Source organism: Leucopleurus acutus (assembly GCF_964270905.1).
Source record: "Leucopleurus acutus genome assembly, chromosome: 19".
In the NCBI taxonomy this organism is placed as follows: domain Eukaryota; kingdom Metazoa; phylum Chordata; class Mammalia; order Artiodactyla; family Delphinidae; genus Leucopleurus; species Leucopleurus acutus.
This window is the reverse complement of record NC_139161.1, coordinates 26,441,380-26,459,565: the sequence shown is the minus strand read 5'-3', so window position 1 is coordinate 26,459,565 and position 18,186 is coordinate 26,441,380. Positions and strand designations below refer to the sequence as shown.

Here is an 18,186-nt window from a genome sequence, read left to right as displayed (position 1 = left end):
CGATTACAAAGGGGAAGACCCACAATGAGGAAGAAGCCTTAATAAGCTGGGATCTGAGCCCAGATAGGACACGAAGGCTTCTGTGGCTGGAAATCATCAGAAAGGGGCCTAACCAATGAAATCCAAAGGCATTTTAAAGGTAGGAGGCAAAAGATGGCTTTAAGGAAAAAAAAGAAATCAACGGCTTCCAGAGAACATATCGTAAAACAATCCCTCTACTATAAAACAGTCGCACACGCAGAGGCAGTGAACTCTGCTGCAAAGGCTGGGTGCTATGGGCTTCCTCGGTGCTGGAAGGAAGGGGGGAGGGCTTACCTTCGGCATGTAGGACAGCCAGTGCAGGACAGTGAACACCCCTTCAAAGTCATCACAGACAGTGCTGTGGGTCACCCCATTGTTGTGCATGATCTGGATGCCCCCGAGCTGGTTATTGGAGGTGTATACTTCCCTTCCGAGGACCTGGAGAAATAAACAAGGGGAAAGACATCCGTCCAGACAGAGAGAAAGGCAAAGTCTATTTCGTAATTCCCACGAAAATGGATTCTTTTCTCCACAAGACAGAGTCCAGCCTCCGTGGGTTGTGCTGAGGGACTATCTGGACCTTTGTCCTAAAAAGAAAACTTGGAAAACACAAAAGGCTTTTAAACAATCACATATTCTGTTGCAATTTAAACACCAGCAAGCCTCTCTCTCTCTCTACTAGCTGCCACAGAGGTGCATGGCATACTTGACTCTGAGCTGAAATCATGGCAGTGGTAAAGCCTGGACCCTGAGACACAGGCTACGTCATCGCCTGCAGGCCTGGCCGAGCTGCTGCCTGTAGGCACAGTAGAGGGAATGTGCCTGTCTTTTGACAACCTCAAGTGATGAGTCTCAGTTAAGCAGAAACACCGTGAGGTTTGGATGCCTCATTTTTTAAGGGTTAATTTTCCCCTTTACATTGGATTTTTAAAGCAAAATCCTGAAGCAACTCATGACACATACATGAATGAACCCTTGAGCCGACAGTCCTCTTTGTGTGCTGGGTGCAGGGTAGTGATTTATACCCAAACCTGCCTCTCCTGCGTCCTTCCCTCCCAAGGTTCCAGGGAATTCAGGGCCTCAATTCCCTGGTGTATCCATCCCTAGAGGAGTTTAACCCTTGTGAGGTTGAAGGGCATCTGCAATTGGAAACCATAAAGTTTCCTTTAAAAAAGAAAAAAAAGGAAGAAAAAATATTCTTCGACTTGGAAATTGTAGGGTTTCTTTTTCCCTTGAAGGTTGGTTAATAATTTCTTTCAGGGAGGGAGGTTTTCTGACCCAGCAGATGGACGCTGGGCAGCCTGATCACTGACTACTGCAAACTTCTGAGTGTGTAGTAATTGCCAGTCATCGATGGTAGCCCTGGAGAGCTCTTAACGGTTGTAGAGCGCTTACTGTATTTTACCTTTTCTTTTCCCTTTCCTTCTTTAGAAAATAACCATAACACAAAATTTCTTCCTTACTTTTATTCATTTCCAGTCTCTGGGGAGAAGCGAATAAATGAAAGACCAGCAAATTCTACCTGTATATTCCCATCCTGCCCCTTCCTGTTAGGAGCTGGTTCCCCTGCATGCTGGGTCAGCCCCAACATCAAGACCCGCCAAAGGCTGAGGAAGGTGGTGGCCAAAGCAATGACCTCCATGTGACCCAACTGGCCTTGGTCCCATTTAACTTCAGCTAGGAAGGATGGAAGACACTCTTCTGAAAGGAATATGGGAAGCAAAATGGCTCTCGGATTACTGCTTTCCTCGCTAAGGAAGCACAGAGAACAAGCCTTTGCAGGCAGCCCTGAGCTGAGTAACACAGCAGCAGCTCCTTTGAAGGAGCCCCCAGATCCAGGGAGGCCGTATCTGACCATTGGGTTCCCGTCCGCCTCTCGGTCTGTCTTTCATCTCAGCCCAGGCGCTGTGGCTCTTTTCTCATTCTCCTGCTGTCTCTTTCCATTTGCCCTCTCCCTGACTGATACACTGATCTCTCGGTCACTCAGCTTTCTGCTCCACTGAGTCCATATTACTAATAACACCTCCGCCACGGCCAGTTTACCTCATGAAGGCAGGAGCACATCATTACAAAATAAACTCATAACTTTGACATTCTAGCAAATACTCGCCGTTTGTTATTTTTATGGCTTTAGTCTTTCTAACAGGCAGAGGGCATTACATACCTGTTTCATTTCTATCTTTAAATGTGTGCACACGCACACTCGCACATGCATCAGGAAACAAAACAGAATGAAAAACCAACCCCAAACAAATGTCCAAAGCAGTCAGATGACGGGGGACCCTGGTGGAGGCAGAAACCCTGTCACTCAGGGAGGCCGCGCTCTGATCTGGCTCCGGTTTTATGGATGTCATAAACCTGATGGCCCACAACTGGTCCTTCTGGGACAGACGGCCTCTCTGCCAGAAGTCATTCAGTGTGATCAGCAGTATTTTTAATTATTAAAATAAAATCGGAAAGGGGGAAACGAAATAAAAAGGAGACACTGTGCTGACCCTGAATATCTGATACCCACAATCTATGACAGGAGCCCAGAACTCCTTACTGCCTAGAAGAGAGCTGGGGCTATTTTCTGCTCAGAAACGCTATTTTCTTTCCCATGAAACACTGTCTCTAGTACTTGATAACGTCCAACCACTTAGAACCTCACACCTCTCCAAAATCAGCAATGAGCCCATCGAGGACCAATTTCAGAAAAAGGGACTGAACCAGACCAAGAGATGCTTAGCTGTTCAAATACACCTTCCTCGGATGTCTTTGCCCCTTCATTTCAAAGAGGAAGAGAGCCTCTAGGACTGGGCTACTCCTGGAGGCCCCCTCATCTCCCCATTCTACCCCATATTCTTACAAACTAATAGGAGACAGACTTGGAAGGAGTAAGAGTTTAATAACTTGGCATGTCTTCCCTTGACAAGTGGAAACTCAGGCTCTGACGTGTTGGCATTGTTCTGAAAAGGCGGCAGTATTTATACATTTCTGCTCCTCTGGGTTCAGAAAGAAAACCAGGGCTTACCACAACGAAGAACATTACCCTGGGCTAAAGATATGTTTGTCATGTAAGAGGATTCATTTAATTTGGGAATTAAAGATAAAAATTGTAGGACAGACTAACAGAGTATCCGAAGAGCTCTCTCTGATCAGCCTTATCGTATGAGGTAGGGGGTGAAGAGGGGAAGGACACACAAAAATGAAACCTGCTTCACTAACCACAAACAAATGCCAACAATCATAGCTACTTAACAATCAGCGAAGAGAAAGCAGGAGCCTCCAGTTCATCTTCGATGACCGTATGTTTGGAGCATGCACCAGTAGAATGAGGGCACACACAATAGCTCCTGATTTATAGGGGTCATTGCTGACTCAAGTGGTTTTAATGATTTTAGAATACTTCACAACAAAAGCTCCAACTGCAAAAGCAGAATCTGGGCGAGGACAAAATCCATTCTGCCTAACTCTGAAATGATTGCGCTGGAACAGTTACACTAACCCTGATGAGCACTGAGGAAGGCAAAGTAAAGAACCCACTGTTTTATTCTTCAGTCTACTGCCCTACCAATCTTCTACAGAAAAACCTGGGGTAAAGAACCCTCATTAACATAATATTTTCATGAAGTGGGCAAGATTCATTCACCAATTTTTTTCCAACTTGGACATATGCATTCTTGTATAAGTCAAGTTGCTTGCCATGTTCCAGTTCCGAAATGATTCCTCTCACATTTTATACTGCATGATACAAACTTTTAGTTTATCTGCCCAACAAGCATCAATAACCACTTAAACACAGGAACCACTCAAACAGAGGTGACTCTGATGAGGCCCCACTTTGCTGCCCCCAGGTCTAAGTGGAGAGGCAGTGCCACGCAATACTAGGAACAGGCACCATCTCAGGTCCCCCGCTGAAGAGTGCCCACGCCGCAGGGCTGAGCCTGAAAGAGGATCTCCATTCACTCTCCATATAAACTTCAGCCTCATCCAGCACTTACAGCTGGCAGACCTGGGAATTAAGAGCGCTGCATACAGCCAGTGATTAGCAGAACGCAAATGTTAAAGGCTCCACAAAAGATGCTACATAGCCTTTAGAAATTCTGAGATACACAGGAAGTACAAATGAATGCAGCTATACATACATACATGCAGAGGCCTTAGCCGCTGCTGCTGTTGCCCCTTATCTAGAGACACTGCAGACAGCTCAGGTTTACCACAGCTGACAGGCAATGAAAACAGTCTAATAGACCGCCTGCTCTCGCCCTTAAATCCCTTTTTGGAGATCAAGATAAACACGTTCTTCCCTTCCCCAGTGCTCCAGACATTTGACTGAAGTGGCAGAGCACTGTGAGGTTTTGTGCAAATGAAATCACTGTGTAATACTGAATGAATGCAGTATTTACTTGTCAGGATGTTTGTCAGCACACAGGCACTGAGATTTCCAAGTTTCATAGATGTAACTTAGCTCAATTGTTTTTAAGAAATTGCTTTTGTCCTGATATATACATTATGTTGGAGACCTTTCGACTTATAAGCAAATATTTGCAATCATGTGCTGAAGACGTGAAAAATAATGATGCATATCGATGGAATAAAAAATGAATTCTGCTGCTTTCCTCCCTCTATCCAACCTTTCCCCCTTTAAACATTCCTGATGGGTCAGTTAAAGAAGCAGGGAGTACAAAGGTCCTCCTGCATCTAAGAATTAGGCTACACGAGCTGAGTCCTTGCTGCGATACTCCATCTCATTACGATTTCTATTCTCAAAAGGATCTGAGGAGGGGTTTTGTAAATTTCCTGAGCAACTGTCATCACTGGACTTCATCCATGATTCTAGATATTAAAGTCATTCTGGGGACCTGTCAGGTTATCAATAAAGGTTTGGCTAAGGCAGAAAGAGAGAGATGAGAAAGAATAAGTGGGAACACGGAAGAAGTATTAAAACGGGAACAAAAGAAAGGAGAAAGGATGAGAGAGGAAAAGGGAGGGGGGAGAAAAAAGAGGAAGGGGAAGAAAATATGCAATAGCTCATCTACTCATGCTGCTAACACCCTCCTCCTTGACCTGACAGGACTACATTTTTAAAAGCTGACAAGTAATTCAATCTCCAATTAACAATTTTAAGTGGTGCAGCACATATTACTGTGTAAATGTTTCTCCAGGAATATATCCAAGGGTGAATGGAACTAAATCTCTAGGGAGACAGGACCAGTGCCTATGAGACCAAGAATACTTGGGGGTTCCAAAACACAGTCTCTGAATACAAAGACTCAGGGTTACAAGTTCCTCTCCCCACTTTGTTGCCACTATTGTCACTGGCAAACCCTCCAGAGCTGGTTGGCAGCTGGAAGGCTAGGGTTGGGGACCGAGAAGGGGCACAGTAACACACTGCTGGCACAGAATGGGAAAGGCTCTGGTGTGAGCCACGGCTGGATTCAACACTGTCCACCGCAAGACCAAAAATCTCTCAATTAGCAGCAAAATTATAAAGTGATCAGGTTTGCTGATGGATAAACTGGAGTAAAGGGACGGAGCTACCAGTGGTAGAAAAGATATTTAGCCAAAAAGAAACTGAGGTGATACAGGCCAGAAATGACACTGGGAAGATCTCTGTTTACTGAGATGTAGGGAGAACAGAGGAATGAGTTAGACGGCAGAAGGATGGTAAGGATTTGAAGACAGACTGGTGAGGAACAGAGATGCATTTTTAATGTAACTGGGGTAGAGAAGAGCCACATGACAGTTTACTTGTTAAATGTATGAGAACAGGCATAGGCTTCTGGAGTCAAAACTGATGTCAAACGAAATCACTCATCTCAGGGATCCATCAACTGCTCATTTAGCTACAGACTTGAGCATACTGACAATAAATTACTTCCAAAAATAGAAAAAATTTTAAAGTGTGGTCTACTGAGGTATAATTCACATATAGTAAAATTGTCCATTTTTAGGTGTACATGAAATTTGCCATCACATAGGCATATAACCACCACAATCACCCCAAAAGTTTTCATCAGCCCCCAAAGTATTCTCATTCCCTTTGTAATCAATTCCCTTCTCCCACCTCTGACAACCACTGATCCTTGTGTCTCAACAATATTGCCTTTTCTAGAACGTTATGAGTCTAGCTTCTTTCAGTCAGCATAATGCATCTGAGAGTTATTCATGCTGACGCAGGTGGCAGTAGTTCCTTTTTTACTGCACAGTACTATTCCATTTTATGGAAATAACACACCTTGTCCGTCTCTTTGCCTGTTAGCAGACATTTGGGTGGTCTCCAGTTTTTGGCAACTATGAATAAAGCTGCTAGAGACATTCACGTACAGGTTTCTGTATGAATATACATTTTCATTTCTGTTGAGTAAATACCTAGGAGTAGGATTGCTAGGTTATATGGTAAGTGGATAACTGACTCTATTTTTTTAAAAAAGCTCAACTTTTTCAAAGTGGCTGTACCATTTTGCATTCCCACCAATACACATGAGAGTTCTAGTTGTTTTGCATCCTTACCAACACTTAGTACTGTCTGCTTAGAATTTTTTATTTTAGTTTAGTGGTGTCTAATTGTGGTTTTAATTTGCATTTCCCTAATGACTAATGATAAATATCTTTTTGTGTGCTTATTTACCATCCTTATGCCTTTGGTGAAATGTCTGTTCAAATTTTTTACCCATTTAAAAAGTTACTGGGTTGTTTTCCTATTATTGAGTTGTGAGAACTATATATATGTGTGTATGTGTGTGTGTGTATACACATACACACACACACACACACACACACACACACATTTTTTTTTTCCAGTCACCTCCAGTGGTTTTTCTGAATAGGATATTGGATGTGAGGTTGGTGGAAGGCAGATGGCTGTGTGACTGTCTGCCTGTGCCCACCAGTGGCGAGGCACAGAGTTTGGTGCCTGCTGGGATCTGGCTTCTTGGGGAGTAACACTGACCTTTCTTTCATCTTTGCAGCCTTTTTGTTTGTGTTTCCTCATTTACATCTGATGGGAAGCAATTTAATGTTTTCCCCTTAGAACACATGAAAAGCTTGTTATTGTCTTTTAGCCTAAATTTAAGCTCCATGAGAGCAGGAATCATCTTTGTACACCCACAGCATAAGAACAGAGCTTTACACACAACAGGCACACAATAAATGCAGGTGAACTGCCATAATTCTCACTGCTCTATCAAAACTCAGCTCTGGTTTGTATTTTCAGCAAGCTGAACTACTATAAGCAAATGAAGTCTTTCCTATTAGGGTTATAATGTGCAGCAGATTCTTTAAGCAAAATGAGTGGTTCAATTTTCCTCTCCTTTTAGTTTTCCCCAGTGTAGACACTGGGTTTTCCTTTCAAAATTCTTTACCTGGGCTAGAATTAAGCTAGTAACTCTATGTACTAGAAAGTCATATTATACTAGGGTTGCTCTACTGAACTGCATAAACCTGCTTTAGCTGTTGAGAAGACATTTTATCAGAGGGTTAGATAGAAAATGAAGATACCCAAAACTTGATTATATGTTCCAATGGTCTTGACTTCTCATATTTGCATCTTATGCTGTTGGATAAATTTGGGTGAGGGGCTTCCCTGGTGGCGCAGTGGTCGAGAGTCCGCCTGCCGATGCAGGGGACACGGGTTCGTACCCCGGTCCGGGAGGATCCCACGTGCCACGGAGCGGCTGGGCCCGTGAGCCATGGCAGCTGAGCCTGCGCGTCCGGAGCCGGTGCTCTGCGACGGGAGAGGCCACAGCAGTGAGAGGCCCATGTACGACAACAACAACAACAACAACAACAAAAATTGGGTGAGTTCTTTTCCTTAATAAACACCGATTTCTCAATTTCTCTTATGTGCAAACTATTTTAAAGGGCTTAAATTCCAGACTCTGAGACATTTAAAAAACTAGGAACCAGTGAAGAATCAACCAGAAAAACCTGAAGCCTGGGCATGATAATCTACAGCTCAATCTAAACAGCTCTGAAAGCTTCTCCTTTCATAATTCAACACCCCGACTGTGTACATCAGCTGATTAGACTGTGTGAAGATGGCCACTCTGAATGAGGGGGGACATAGCCAGATTTGGATCCATGCATAGGGGACATTCCCGAGAATGATGAACAGCCAGGAGTCAGGTTTCTAAACAGTCTCGTTTCCTGCGTCTTTATCATATTCACACAGCAGTCTGTGCACAGCCAGGGACCAGGTCTGTCTTCCCCCTGGAAGGCTGAAGTCCTTGCATTTCTAATCTACCAACGTGTGCAGTTCTTGCACTTTTAATTTATGAGCGTGTGGGGGGGACCTCTCTGACTTGGAAACATATTGGCTCGGTCTAATGCTTGGAGATTATTAAACTCAGAGCTATGCTCCACTATCAAGTCTACAGATCTTTTATTTAGAAGATATGGTGCTCTAAATGCACAAAGAGCTCCCTGTCACCTTCACATTAAAGCCCCTAGTGCCTGGTAAATGGAATTATATAGCTGTCATCTCCTTTCCCCAAAGTTTTAAGAGTACAATGGGCTCATTTTTTCACACTCCATCCCAGCTTCAGAACTAAGAGACCTACTTTGTATTGATTTAAGGTCTCAGAAATAAATAAACCTGCTTCACCGCTGTGATTCACAACAAATTCATGATACACTATTGCATGATATATTTCAAGCTCTGGCTCTGGCTCTCTTTTTCCTCTGGTGAGTGATGGGGGAGGTGGGAGGTAGTGGGGAGCTGCGAAGCTGACAGCTGGATGGTTATTGGAGATGGCTGCTGACTGCAAATCCAAGAACAGACACTGCTGGAGGAGTATGGGATTTTTTTTAACTGGGGGGCAGGGGTGAAAAGCTAATTTACTTGGGTTTCAGGCTGGGGTTGGGGGAGAAGAAAGGTTAAGGGGAGAGGAGAGGGAAAGATGGAATAGCAAAGCTTCAACTGAACACTAATTTGCAAAGACAGAGCTATGAGCATGTGTAGAAAGAAAGGTGAAGAAAATCCAGCATAAGAAGGCGTAACACCTGACTGGAAGATGAAAACGTCAAGCTGCTCTGCTTAGGGCACTGTGCTGGCAGTCCTCAGGGGGCACTTAGCTTGAGTTCAGGGACAAGGTTTTATTAGAGGCAGAACGTGCAGAGACCCTACACGCCACAGAACCTGTGAAGTGGAGGCATCTCTTGATTCCAATACTCGGGAAGCATCCCAGTCCGGGAGGCTGGAATGGACCCTCTAGAGAGAGGGTAGAGATGTTATGGAGGTCCACACGTATGAAGTGAGCCCGAGACTGCTCCCTGAGCTGAGAGGGTAATAAGCTCTAGCATTTTACATTTCGTTTGTGTGCCCATAGAGCTTAAGATTACCTCAGTCTACAGCACTTTTATTGATTCCCGAAATAAGCACCACCAAACCATGAGTTTTAACCACTGCCTAAATATGCAGCACTCAGAAAGACCTATCTTTCAATCATGTATTAGGATCCTGACTTTCGATACGGCAGGTGATGGGCAGGTCTAAAAGCCTTGCGTGATGCCATGTGGCAGTCTCCTAAGGTTCCATAGAGTACTACTTCACAGTGGTGAGTTTTAGCTGTTTCTCTAGTAATTACTAAGTATTTCATATTTTCAGCTGGCAAGAATGTTATTTATGAGTCCAATTTCTTTTCTATCTTTGAAGAGCATTTTCATCTTCACTACATTTGTTCTTGAGACAAGACCAGACTCTGAAAGCAAAAATACATGGGGAAGAGTTTGGTTCTGTTAAGTTCTACATAAGCCAGACCATCAAACCGGGAGTTGCTTTGTTAATTTTGAACTACTTTTTAAGAGGTATTAGTTTGTCTTACAGAGAAACAGACTTTAGCCAAATATAAGGAAGAACTTTATACAGATGAAAGGGATTGGCTGAAAAAGTACTGAGCTCCCCTTCAGTTGAGTTTTTCAAGCATAACTGAATGACTATTTGGTAATGGAGTCACAGAGGAAATTCAAACAACAGTTGGGTGGTTGAGGTTTGAGGTTTGAGGATCCTTCCACTCCCAACAGTTATAATTCTAAGGCCCCTTGGTGTCATCATGAATGATATCACCCCTTCCACCCACCATGGGGCATTTATTCTTCCATAATATGGATAAGAAACAAAAAAATTTTGAATTGTTATGCTTTACAACTCCTACTCCTAATCTTGCTAATATGTAATAATTTTACACATCACTGATATGTAATCTCACTAACATAAAATTCTCTCACATGGAGTCACTTTTTTGATCCCCTCATCTATCCCCTCCTTCCCCCTCATCTATCCTAACACGGTTCCCTGGCTACAAATCGAGATACATCTTCATAGCATAACAGAATACTAGAAATTAAAGACAGTTTAAGATTAAGAGAACCTCTGGCCTTCACCTTAAGGTGGGAAACGTATTTTACAAAGAGGAAATTGAGCCCCAAAGAGATTAGAGCCCAATGTTGCTTTACCTAGTAAATGGAAAGGAGAGGAATAATCAAAAGTTTTTCATTTGCTTTTTTTTTTTTTTAAATAATCTAAAGGCTTTGAAACTTCAAAAAGTTTGAGCACATTTACAATAGTTTGTCAAACATGATAATTCCTGAGTCTCTATTTAATGCCCAGGCAGAGACTCTCAGCTTTGACTTGATGCTTGTGTGGGTCTCCCATCCTGAGTCTCTAAGCCACCATGCCCACATGGGCTGTCTTAGAGAGTCAGAGGCAATGGAGCTCTGAACAGCAATTCTACCAGAGAGCCCAGGATCAGACTTCTGGTATATTACCTTGACTCACTAATGGAGTCCAAGATACCTGGTACAGTTTCCTACCAAACCCAAGGAACGTCAAACGAAAGACGAATAAAACAACCCCCAGACAGAGTCAGGTGTGTCCAGATTTTGTGTGTGCAGGGGGAAGGGCTTGAAAACTAAGGGGATGTGCCCACTGCAACCCTTTCTGAGAACTCGTTCATAATGCTAACGCGAGGCTTACTCAGGAAGCTCAAATGCCCTCTTTAGAAAGGAGAGCGATCCCATCTGGAGCTTCAGAGCACAGGGCCTGTCTATTGTGAAAATAGGTATTTAGGGACTTTTAAAAATGCAAATTGCTGGATTGATCCTTAGAGTGATTATGGGCTATTGTATCAACAAGTCCTTGGGGACTCTTGCAGACAGATGAGTGACACATATACTACCCTATCAGGACTGAACATGGGGCCTCTCACATTAATGGCTTTCCAAAGTGTGTGATTGTCTTTAGATAACATCTATAGGGGAAGTCAATACACGAATGTACGCCACAGAGAGGACTGACATCTAACATTTTCTTAAAGGAATTTTTGCCTTCAAAGGGTCAGAAAATAGAGAGAATGTTGTGTTTGTATTTCTCTTCCAGGGCCTGGATAATGAGTTGCAATGAGAAAGACCTCTAACCGCATCACAGGGAAGACCACAACAGTGCCAGTGATTTACCAGTATTAACTCATATAACCCGCACAAGAGCCTGGTAGATAGGTACTATTATGATCCCTGTTTTACAATTAACACAATTGTGACCTGGAAGGGTTAAATGCACTGCCCAAGGGCACACAACTCACAGGTGGCAGAGCCTGTACTCAAACATTGGCCAGTCTTAACTATTCCACCTCTTTCAGTTATGTGACAGTTACAATGCTGCCTCACAAAAGAGCTAACGAACTGCCCCCTTGCCTTCTCGAGCCTCCGGGACTGACTCTCACGTTGAGCGAGTGTCACAGAGTCATGGGTGAGGAGGGAGGATGCATAATGCAGTCCCCTGGTGCTACAAGCTCCTGGGAGGAACTCTGATACTGTACCCAATAGAGTCACATTTCACATTGTACAGACACATAAAAATATGTATTTGGAGACTAAGGTCCAGAGAAAGACTGATACCAAGTCTCAAAAGCAAGATTAGCAGAATTAGCCCCCTACAGGCCTAACATATAGCCCTAGCCACACTCATCACATAATTGTTTTTTTCCTGGCAGATTCAGTGGAAATAGGGGCCAGCTCTCGCTAAGGGGAATGAGATTATTGGATTTTTTATTTTTTTTGCCTTAAACCAGAAGCTTTAAAATGCTTATCACAAGAAAATCATACATCACCTCTTGAATGAATCTATAATCTATCTATCAGGCCATGGGCACATGCCTTTACCTCCATAGACAGTAACTGTCCAGAGGACAAGTCAAAAACTGCAATTCTGCTTTCTTGGTATACAGAGAGAGCTTTCACCAAGCCTGGGGCAGTGGATTGAGAACTGGCAGGCTCTAGTCTACTTCCCTTATCATACCAGGTCCTCCCAGCCTACCCACCACCTGATGTTACAGTACACATATTACACAGAAACAGAGAAGGGGAGTGGAGGGGAGAGGAAGTGGGTCCGAAAGTCACTGCAAACGTCCAGTGGCACCTTGACTTAGGAGTATATGACTCTACAAATTGTCGCAGTCCCTCAAGGGACTATCTTTTCAGTTCCCCAAACACACAGATTGCTGCCTTTGCCAGGCCAGCATGACTCGCTTCGAGCAGGTAGTCTGTCATGTCCATCAAGTCCGCCCTTACCACTCAGTGAGGCATTCTGAGGGATCTGCCCACCACCAGTCTACAGTTTGTAGAGCTGGGAACCTATGATCCACTACCTGGAGTGACATGAAAGAGCAGGCCCTTAGAAGCTTCTCTTCCTAATGTCATCACTCTCATGATGTTTGGACAAAAAATAAAATGACCGGACTACCTTCTCTTCTCAGGCCTTGTGGACACTAAGCCCAGGGGACTGAGCGCATCTTAAATGAAACTCGGGGATGTGGAAGTTCATGTTCTGCTGCTAGTTCTAGTCTTTGTCAGTGGAACTAGGTTACTTTACCTCTTGCTGTTTTTGTCTTTCCATCTGTAAAATGGCCCTGGTGCCGCCAGCCCACCCAGAAAGTAGCAAGGAACCAGATAGATGTTCTTGATTTTAAGTTTCAAATAAAGTCATGCAGGCTGCCTCTAATCACCATCTCATTACCCTGAGTTCAAATGTCAACTCTGCTTCTGCAACACTTAAGGAAACCTGGATCCTGTATTTCTCCACACCTTTGTAATATTTTGAGTATTTTACAAATAACTGCAGGCAACGGAGAGCAAGACATTCAAGGAAAGAGCATACACAAATAATGAGATCACAAGGACAAGGGATCAAAAGACGCATATGCGGAGCACTTTCTGGTTTTGCAACAAAAGACAGAGTGGCAAAGGATGGGGTCCCGTAAATAAGATGTGTAGGTGAACGGTGAAATCACTGAAAGAGAAAAACAGGAAACCGCCAGGATGGTTATATTTTATATGCAGGTGACCACTGCTGGCTACAAAAAGAAATCCTTTAAAAAGTAAGAGTCTTTGGAAGCAAGAGGTTAGAAGGTCTAAACTAATTAAAACCAGGTCGGCTAACGACAGGCAACATCACGTGAGCACTGAGATGGAGAGTAGCTATAAAAGCTTGATGCGTACATGCAGTGTATTAAGTTGGGAATACGTGTCTCTCCAGCTTCGTATCTATTAAAGGAACAAACAATTTACATGTGGCTGCATTACGGGAGTGTGATATGTGGAGTGACAAACCTTTCTCTTCACATCCAACTATGTTCAGTCAAAGCAGAGATGGGGTGGAGGGGGGTGAGGAGGGGAGGAGAAAAGCAGGGAGAAAGAAAGTTTTAAAAAAATCTCTGCCTCAGCAAAAGTTTTCATTAAAATTTTAGACAAATGATCCCTGTGTCCTTCTCCCTTGCTGCCTGGGGCTCCATGCTATTTCTATGCAAATAACAACCTCGTGGTTTATATCTTATTATTTCCACCAGAGCTGCAGTGAGACATGACCTGAGACGTGTAAGAGGTGGGTGGGGGGCTGGGGGGTGGAGTTAGAGAGGAGAGAGAGAGAGAGAGAGAGAAAGAGAGAGGAAGAAGGGAGAGACAGAGAGAGAGAGAGAAAGATGAAGTGGGTGTTCACTCAAGTGTGAACAAATATTGTCAGGAGTGAGCGTCAAGAACAAAAAAGAATTGCAGGGATAACGTGTTTATTTCAGTCCCCCCACCCGCCCTTGCAAACCGGCACCTTTTAAAATTCATTGGGCATCAGGCGATCATGCACAATCCATCTGCTTTCACTTTATCATTTGCATTTCATGCCTCCTGGCTTTTGATGTGCTGATACTTTGATGCAGTCAGGAGACACGCATTATCATTATTTCAATTTTCAAAGGGGTCAACGGGATCGGCACTTGCACACACAGATTTTTTTTTCCCCCTACAACCTCTGCACAACCACCTCCCTTCTTATTCTTCACCCTAATGTTTAACGTAAAGGATGAAGACTCAGAAAGGTAGGGGTCAAATGTTTACAGTCTAAAAGCTCGCATACACCGCCTACATTCCCGCTTTACACAGGTACACGCGTACGACAAGCTAGATGGTCAGGGCTTGTGGAGTCTCTACAGGGTTTCAGACACACACAAAGACTCTCACACATGGAGACTCAGGGAGGCACACAGACAGAGAAAGAGGGATCTAGACGCAAGACACAGACACAAAGAGAAAGAGACCAGCACTCACACAGGAAGAGGCATGCACTCAAAGTGACCTGGACACACGCCCAGAGGATGCGAGACAGAGATTCCTATAGGAAGAAAAGGCAGATGTGCAAAGAGACACCAGTGCAGACAAAGGCAGGACGTGCACAAGGAGGGAGGCAGAAGAGGCAGTCTGAGCGTGTGGCTCCTTTCTAGTTTCCTTTCTCGTACCTGAGAGGCAAAGGGGCAGACAGGACATTCTTAATCAGTTTGCATGAAATCGGGGGTCTTCCAGCACCACGGCTGCACATAAGAGGCAGTGACATGAAGACAGTGAAGCGGGCAGAGCAGGGTTAAGTAACCCCTATAACTGATCACTCCCTTCAGCTACAAATGATCGCAGCCTTCTGGAAATGAGCATTGTGGGGTAAGTTACAGCTACAGCTTTACTGTCTTTTCCCTACAACTAGACTTCTTTAACAAGGAGCCCTGCAGGCTAGGAGGAAGATGAATATAATGAATTTGATCACAACAATTCAACCGGGTTTTAAGAAAAAAATCCCTAATGCTTTCTTTGTGGCAGGATTGAAATTCAACTAGCAAGTTTTTAGGAAAAACAAACAAACAAATAAAAACCCCAGCAGCAGCGACAACAACACACCACCACCACCTTTGCTTTTCAGAATATTCTTTGGATATCAGGAAGAAAATTAAAAACTCAATGTAACAAGATACTTTTCAGAAATCAGCTCTTTGTTCAGATACGGGAACATTATGGAAATGCAGGTGTCTTCTTTAAATTCTATCCTCACAGATAATGGTATCTACAATTCTCTTCAGCATTCCTCAATATCTCATCCTAAGAAGGTATCCAAAAGAACAACTTAAAAATAAAGTAAGTTTCTCCCGCAGCAATAACCTCCCTCAGTAGAGGCAGTTCACAATCTTTATTTCCAGGCTACTCTCCAAAGAGAGAGCAGGACATCCAAGTTTGCCTTTGTTAGCACTGCTCTGCCTTTCCTTGGAGAGAAAGGCGAGCCCAGAGAAGGACATGAAGTTTATACGAATGCAGAGAGCAAACTTATCACATCACACCATTCTCATTTCTGACATCCCCAAAAGCTAATTGGACTGATGGCAGTGTCAACTTATTCTAAATGGGAATGATAGGATAGGACACTTAATTCCCATCCTTCCACTTGAAAGCCAAGGCTTCATAAACAGTTTGCGTGAGTCTAGTAAACAACTTAGCATGCATATAGCTCCGCAAGCACAATCACCAAACCGTGTAAGGGAGAGGAAAAGGAAACTGAAACTGTGATGTGAGCCAACACTTTGTGCCAACTACTAGCTGCTTTTACCTACGTTTTCTCATTTGATGTCCACAGCATCATTTAGAGGTGGAAATTATCATCCCCCTTTGACAGATAAAGAAGGCTGAGGAGTTGAGGGGTTATACGAGTTGTACGAGGTCAGTCAGCCAGCCAGCCAGCCAGCCAGCCTCAGACAATTACATATTCCTAGCTCTGGAGAGAAAATAATTTTCCTATGCCTGCAAAGAAGTCAGAACTATACTGTCGGGGACTTCCTGGGCGCAGTGGTTAAGAATCCGCCTGCCAATGCAGGGGACACGGGTTCGAGCCCTGGTCCGGGAAGATTCCACATGCCGCAGGGCAACTAAGCCTGCGTGCCGCAACTACTGAAGTCTGCATGCTTAGAGCCCATGCTCTGCAACGAGAGAAGCCACCGCAATGAGAAGGCTGTGCACCGCAACGAAGAGTAGCCCCTGCCCACTGCAACTAGAGAAAGCCCGCTCGTAGCAACGAAGACCCAATGTAGCCTAAATTAATTAATTAACCAAAAATAAATAAAAAAGAACGACACTGCCCTCTGTATATTCAGGTATTCTTAGATAGTTTTCACTCTTGCAAGCTGTGACCTCACTATCCATTTTTTTTCCCTCTCTGGAAAAGCCACTGTGAGCTTGGATTGAAAAGGCACAAGCAGGGCTTCCCTGGTGGTGCAGTGGTTAAGAATCCACCTGCCAATGTAGGGGACACAGGTTCGAGTCCTGGTCTGGGAAGATCCCACATGCCGCGGAGCAACTAGGCCCGTGAGCCACAACTACTGAGCCTGTGCGTCTGGGGCCTGTGCTCCGCAACGGGAGAGGCCCGCACACCGCGATGAAGCGTGGCCTCCACTCACCGCAACTGGAGAAAGCCCTCGCACAGAAACGAAGACCCAACGCAGCCAAAAATAAATAAATAAATAAAAAAACGTGAACCTTCTTTTAAAAAAAAAGGCACAAGCTTTTCTTTCGAAGGGAAAATAAATCTCCATGTCATACTCTTTCTCAACAATCCATCCATGCATCCATCCACCCATCTTTCCACTCAATAATTACCAAGTACTTCCTTACGTACAAGGGACCATCATATGTGCTCCTTTTCAGAGGTGCTTTCACAAATTTCTCAAAACATTAAAACTTGATACCCTCAACGTGTTCAGGGGATGTTTCAGAGGTAGCTCCATGTCTGGGAATAGATCTCACATCCCTCGCTCACAGATGAGAAGAAGGGAGGGAGGGCAGAACAGAAGCATTCAATTAATTCTGTCTTTCTAGAAGGACATCAGCATGTAAACTCCTCACAGCAGGAGTTTTACATGGTTTGTTTATTACATAGCAGGGCTTGGAATAGGGCCTGGCACATAGTAGGTACTCAAAACACTCATTTTGTTGAATGAATGAATGAATAGGCAGGGAAGATGGAGGGAGAGGGGAAGAGACAGACTGAGGAAGCCTTCCCCCAATCAGGATCTAGAACTAGGAATTCACAATAATCCTCCAAAAGCTTCACATACTTCTCCCAAACCCTAGAAACTTACTTTGTTGAGGGCCCCAGCTCCTGTCAGAATTAGGTGAGAATTTTCAACCTGGATGGTTCTCTGTCCCAGTCGGACAAGGTAAGCCCCAATCCCAATGGCCCGGCATGTAACCTTGAAAAAGAATAAATTCGACATGTCACATATTTATGTTCCCTCCCTAGCTATAATAACTAAGGCACAGATATGTAAAATCCACACTAACAGGAAAAAAATATTGCTTTTTTAGGAAATCTGTTTGATTAATAATAATACAAAACCACAGTTTCCTGGTTAAAGCAAAGAAGGTACAGAATTCATTCAATGATTCAAGTAACAGACAGTTAAAGGATCATACGCCCTTTACTTCTCTTACACTTTTGTTTATTTCACAGATGTTTGGCATCTACACTAGAGGTATGAGCAAGGAAAACAGTAAGAGGAGAAGAAATTTCAGCTGTTAATACTCTGGTAGAATATTTAGAGAAATAAGAAGTTAAACTAAAGGCTAACATGAGGTGCTAGGTTTAGCTGGGAAATTCAATTATTTACATTATCCTGCCTTCCTACTTTTGTGCACAATTAAAATCAAATTGTAGATATACAGTTTTTAACAAATGCTCCCATTTGGGACTAAGTAGTGGGGATGGGAGCAAAAACAAATCCTAGTCAGCTCTTCAAACATCTCATGCTCTGGCAAGATTTACCAGGCTAATGGTGATGATCTCATCATAGGCCAACGAGGATTCTCCAGCAATCATTCCAGAACCTC

General features: G+C 43.7%; 1 protein-coding gene across 1 annotated transcript in view; it reads right to left on the bottom strand.

The window, feature by feature from the left end:
* Positions 1-18,180, bottom strand: part of LOC309975939 (acetyl-CoA carboxylase 1-like) — a 59,321-nt gene extending 41,141 nt beyond the window's left edge. Inside the window, exons 1-3 of the mRNA XM_082861305.1 lie at positions 18,122-18,180; positions 17,439-17,549; positions 316-459 (exon numbers count right to left, since the gene is read on the bottom strand). Of these exons, the coding sequence (XP_082717431.1) occupies positions 316-459; positions 17,439-17,549; positions 18,122-18,175 (309 nt within the window). The 5' untranslated portion in view covers positions 18,176-18,180. The remainder of the gene's footprint in view (positions 1-315; positions 460-17,438; positions 17,550-18,121) is intronic.
* Between the last annotated feature and the right edge of the window lie 6 nt (positions 18,181-18,186).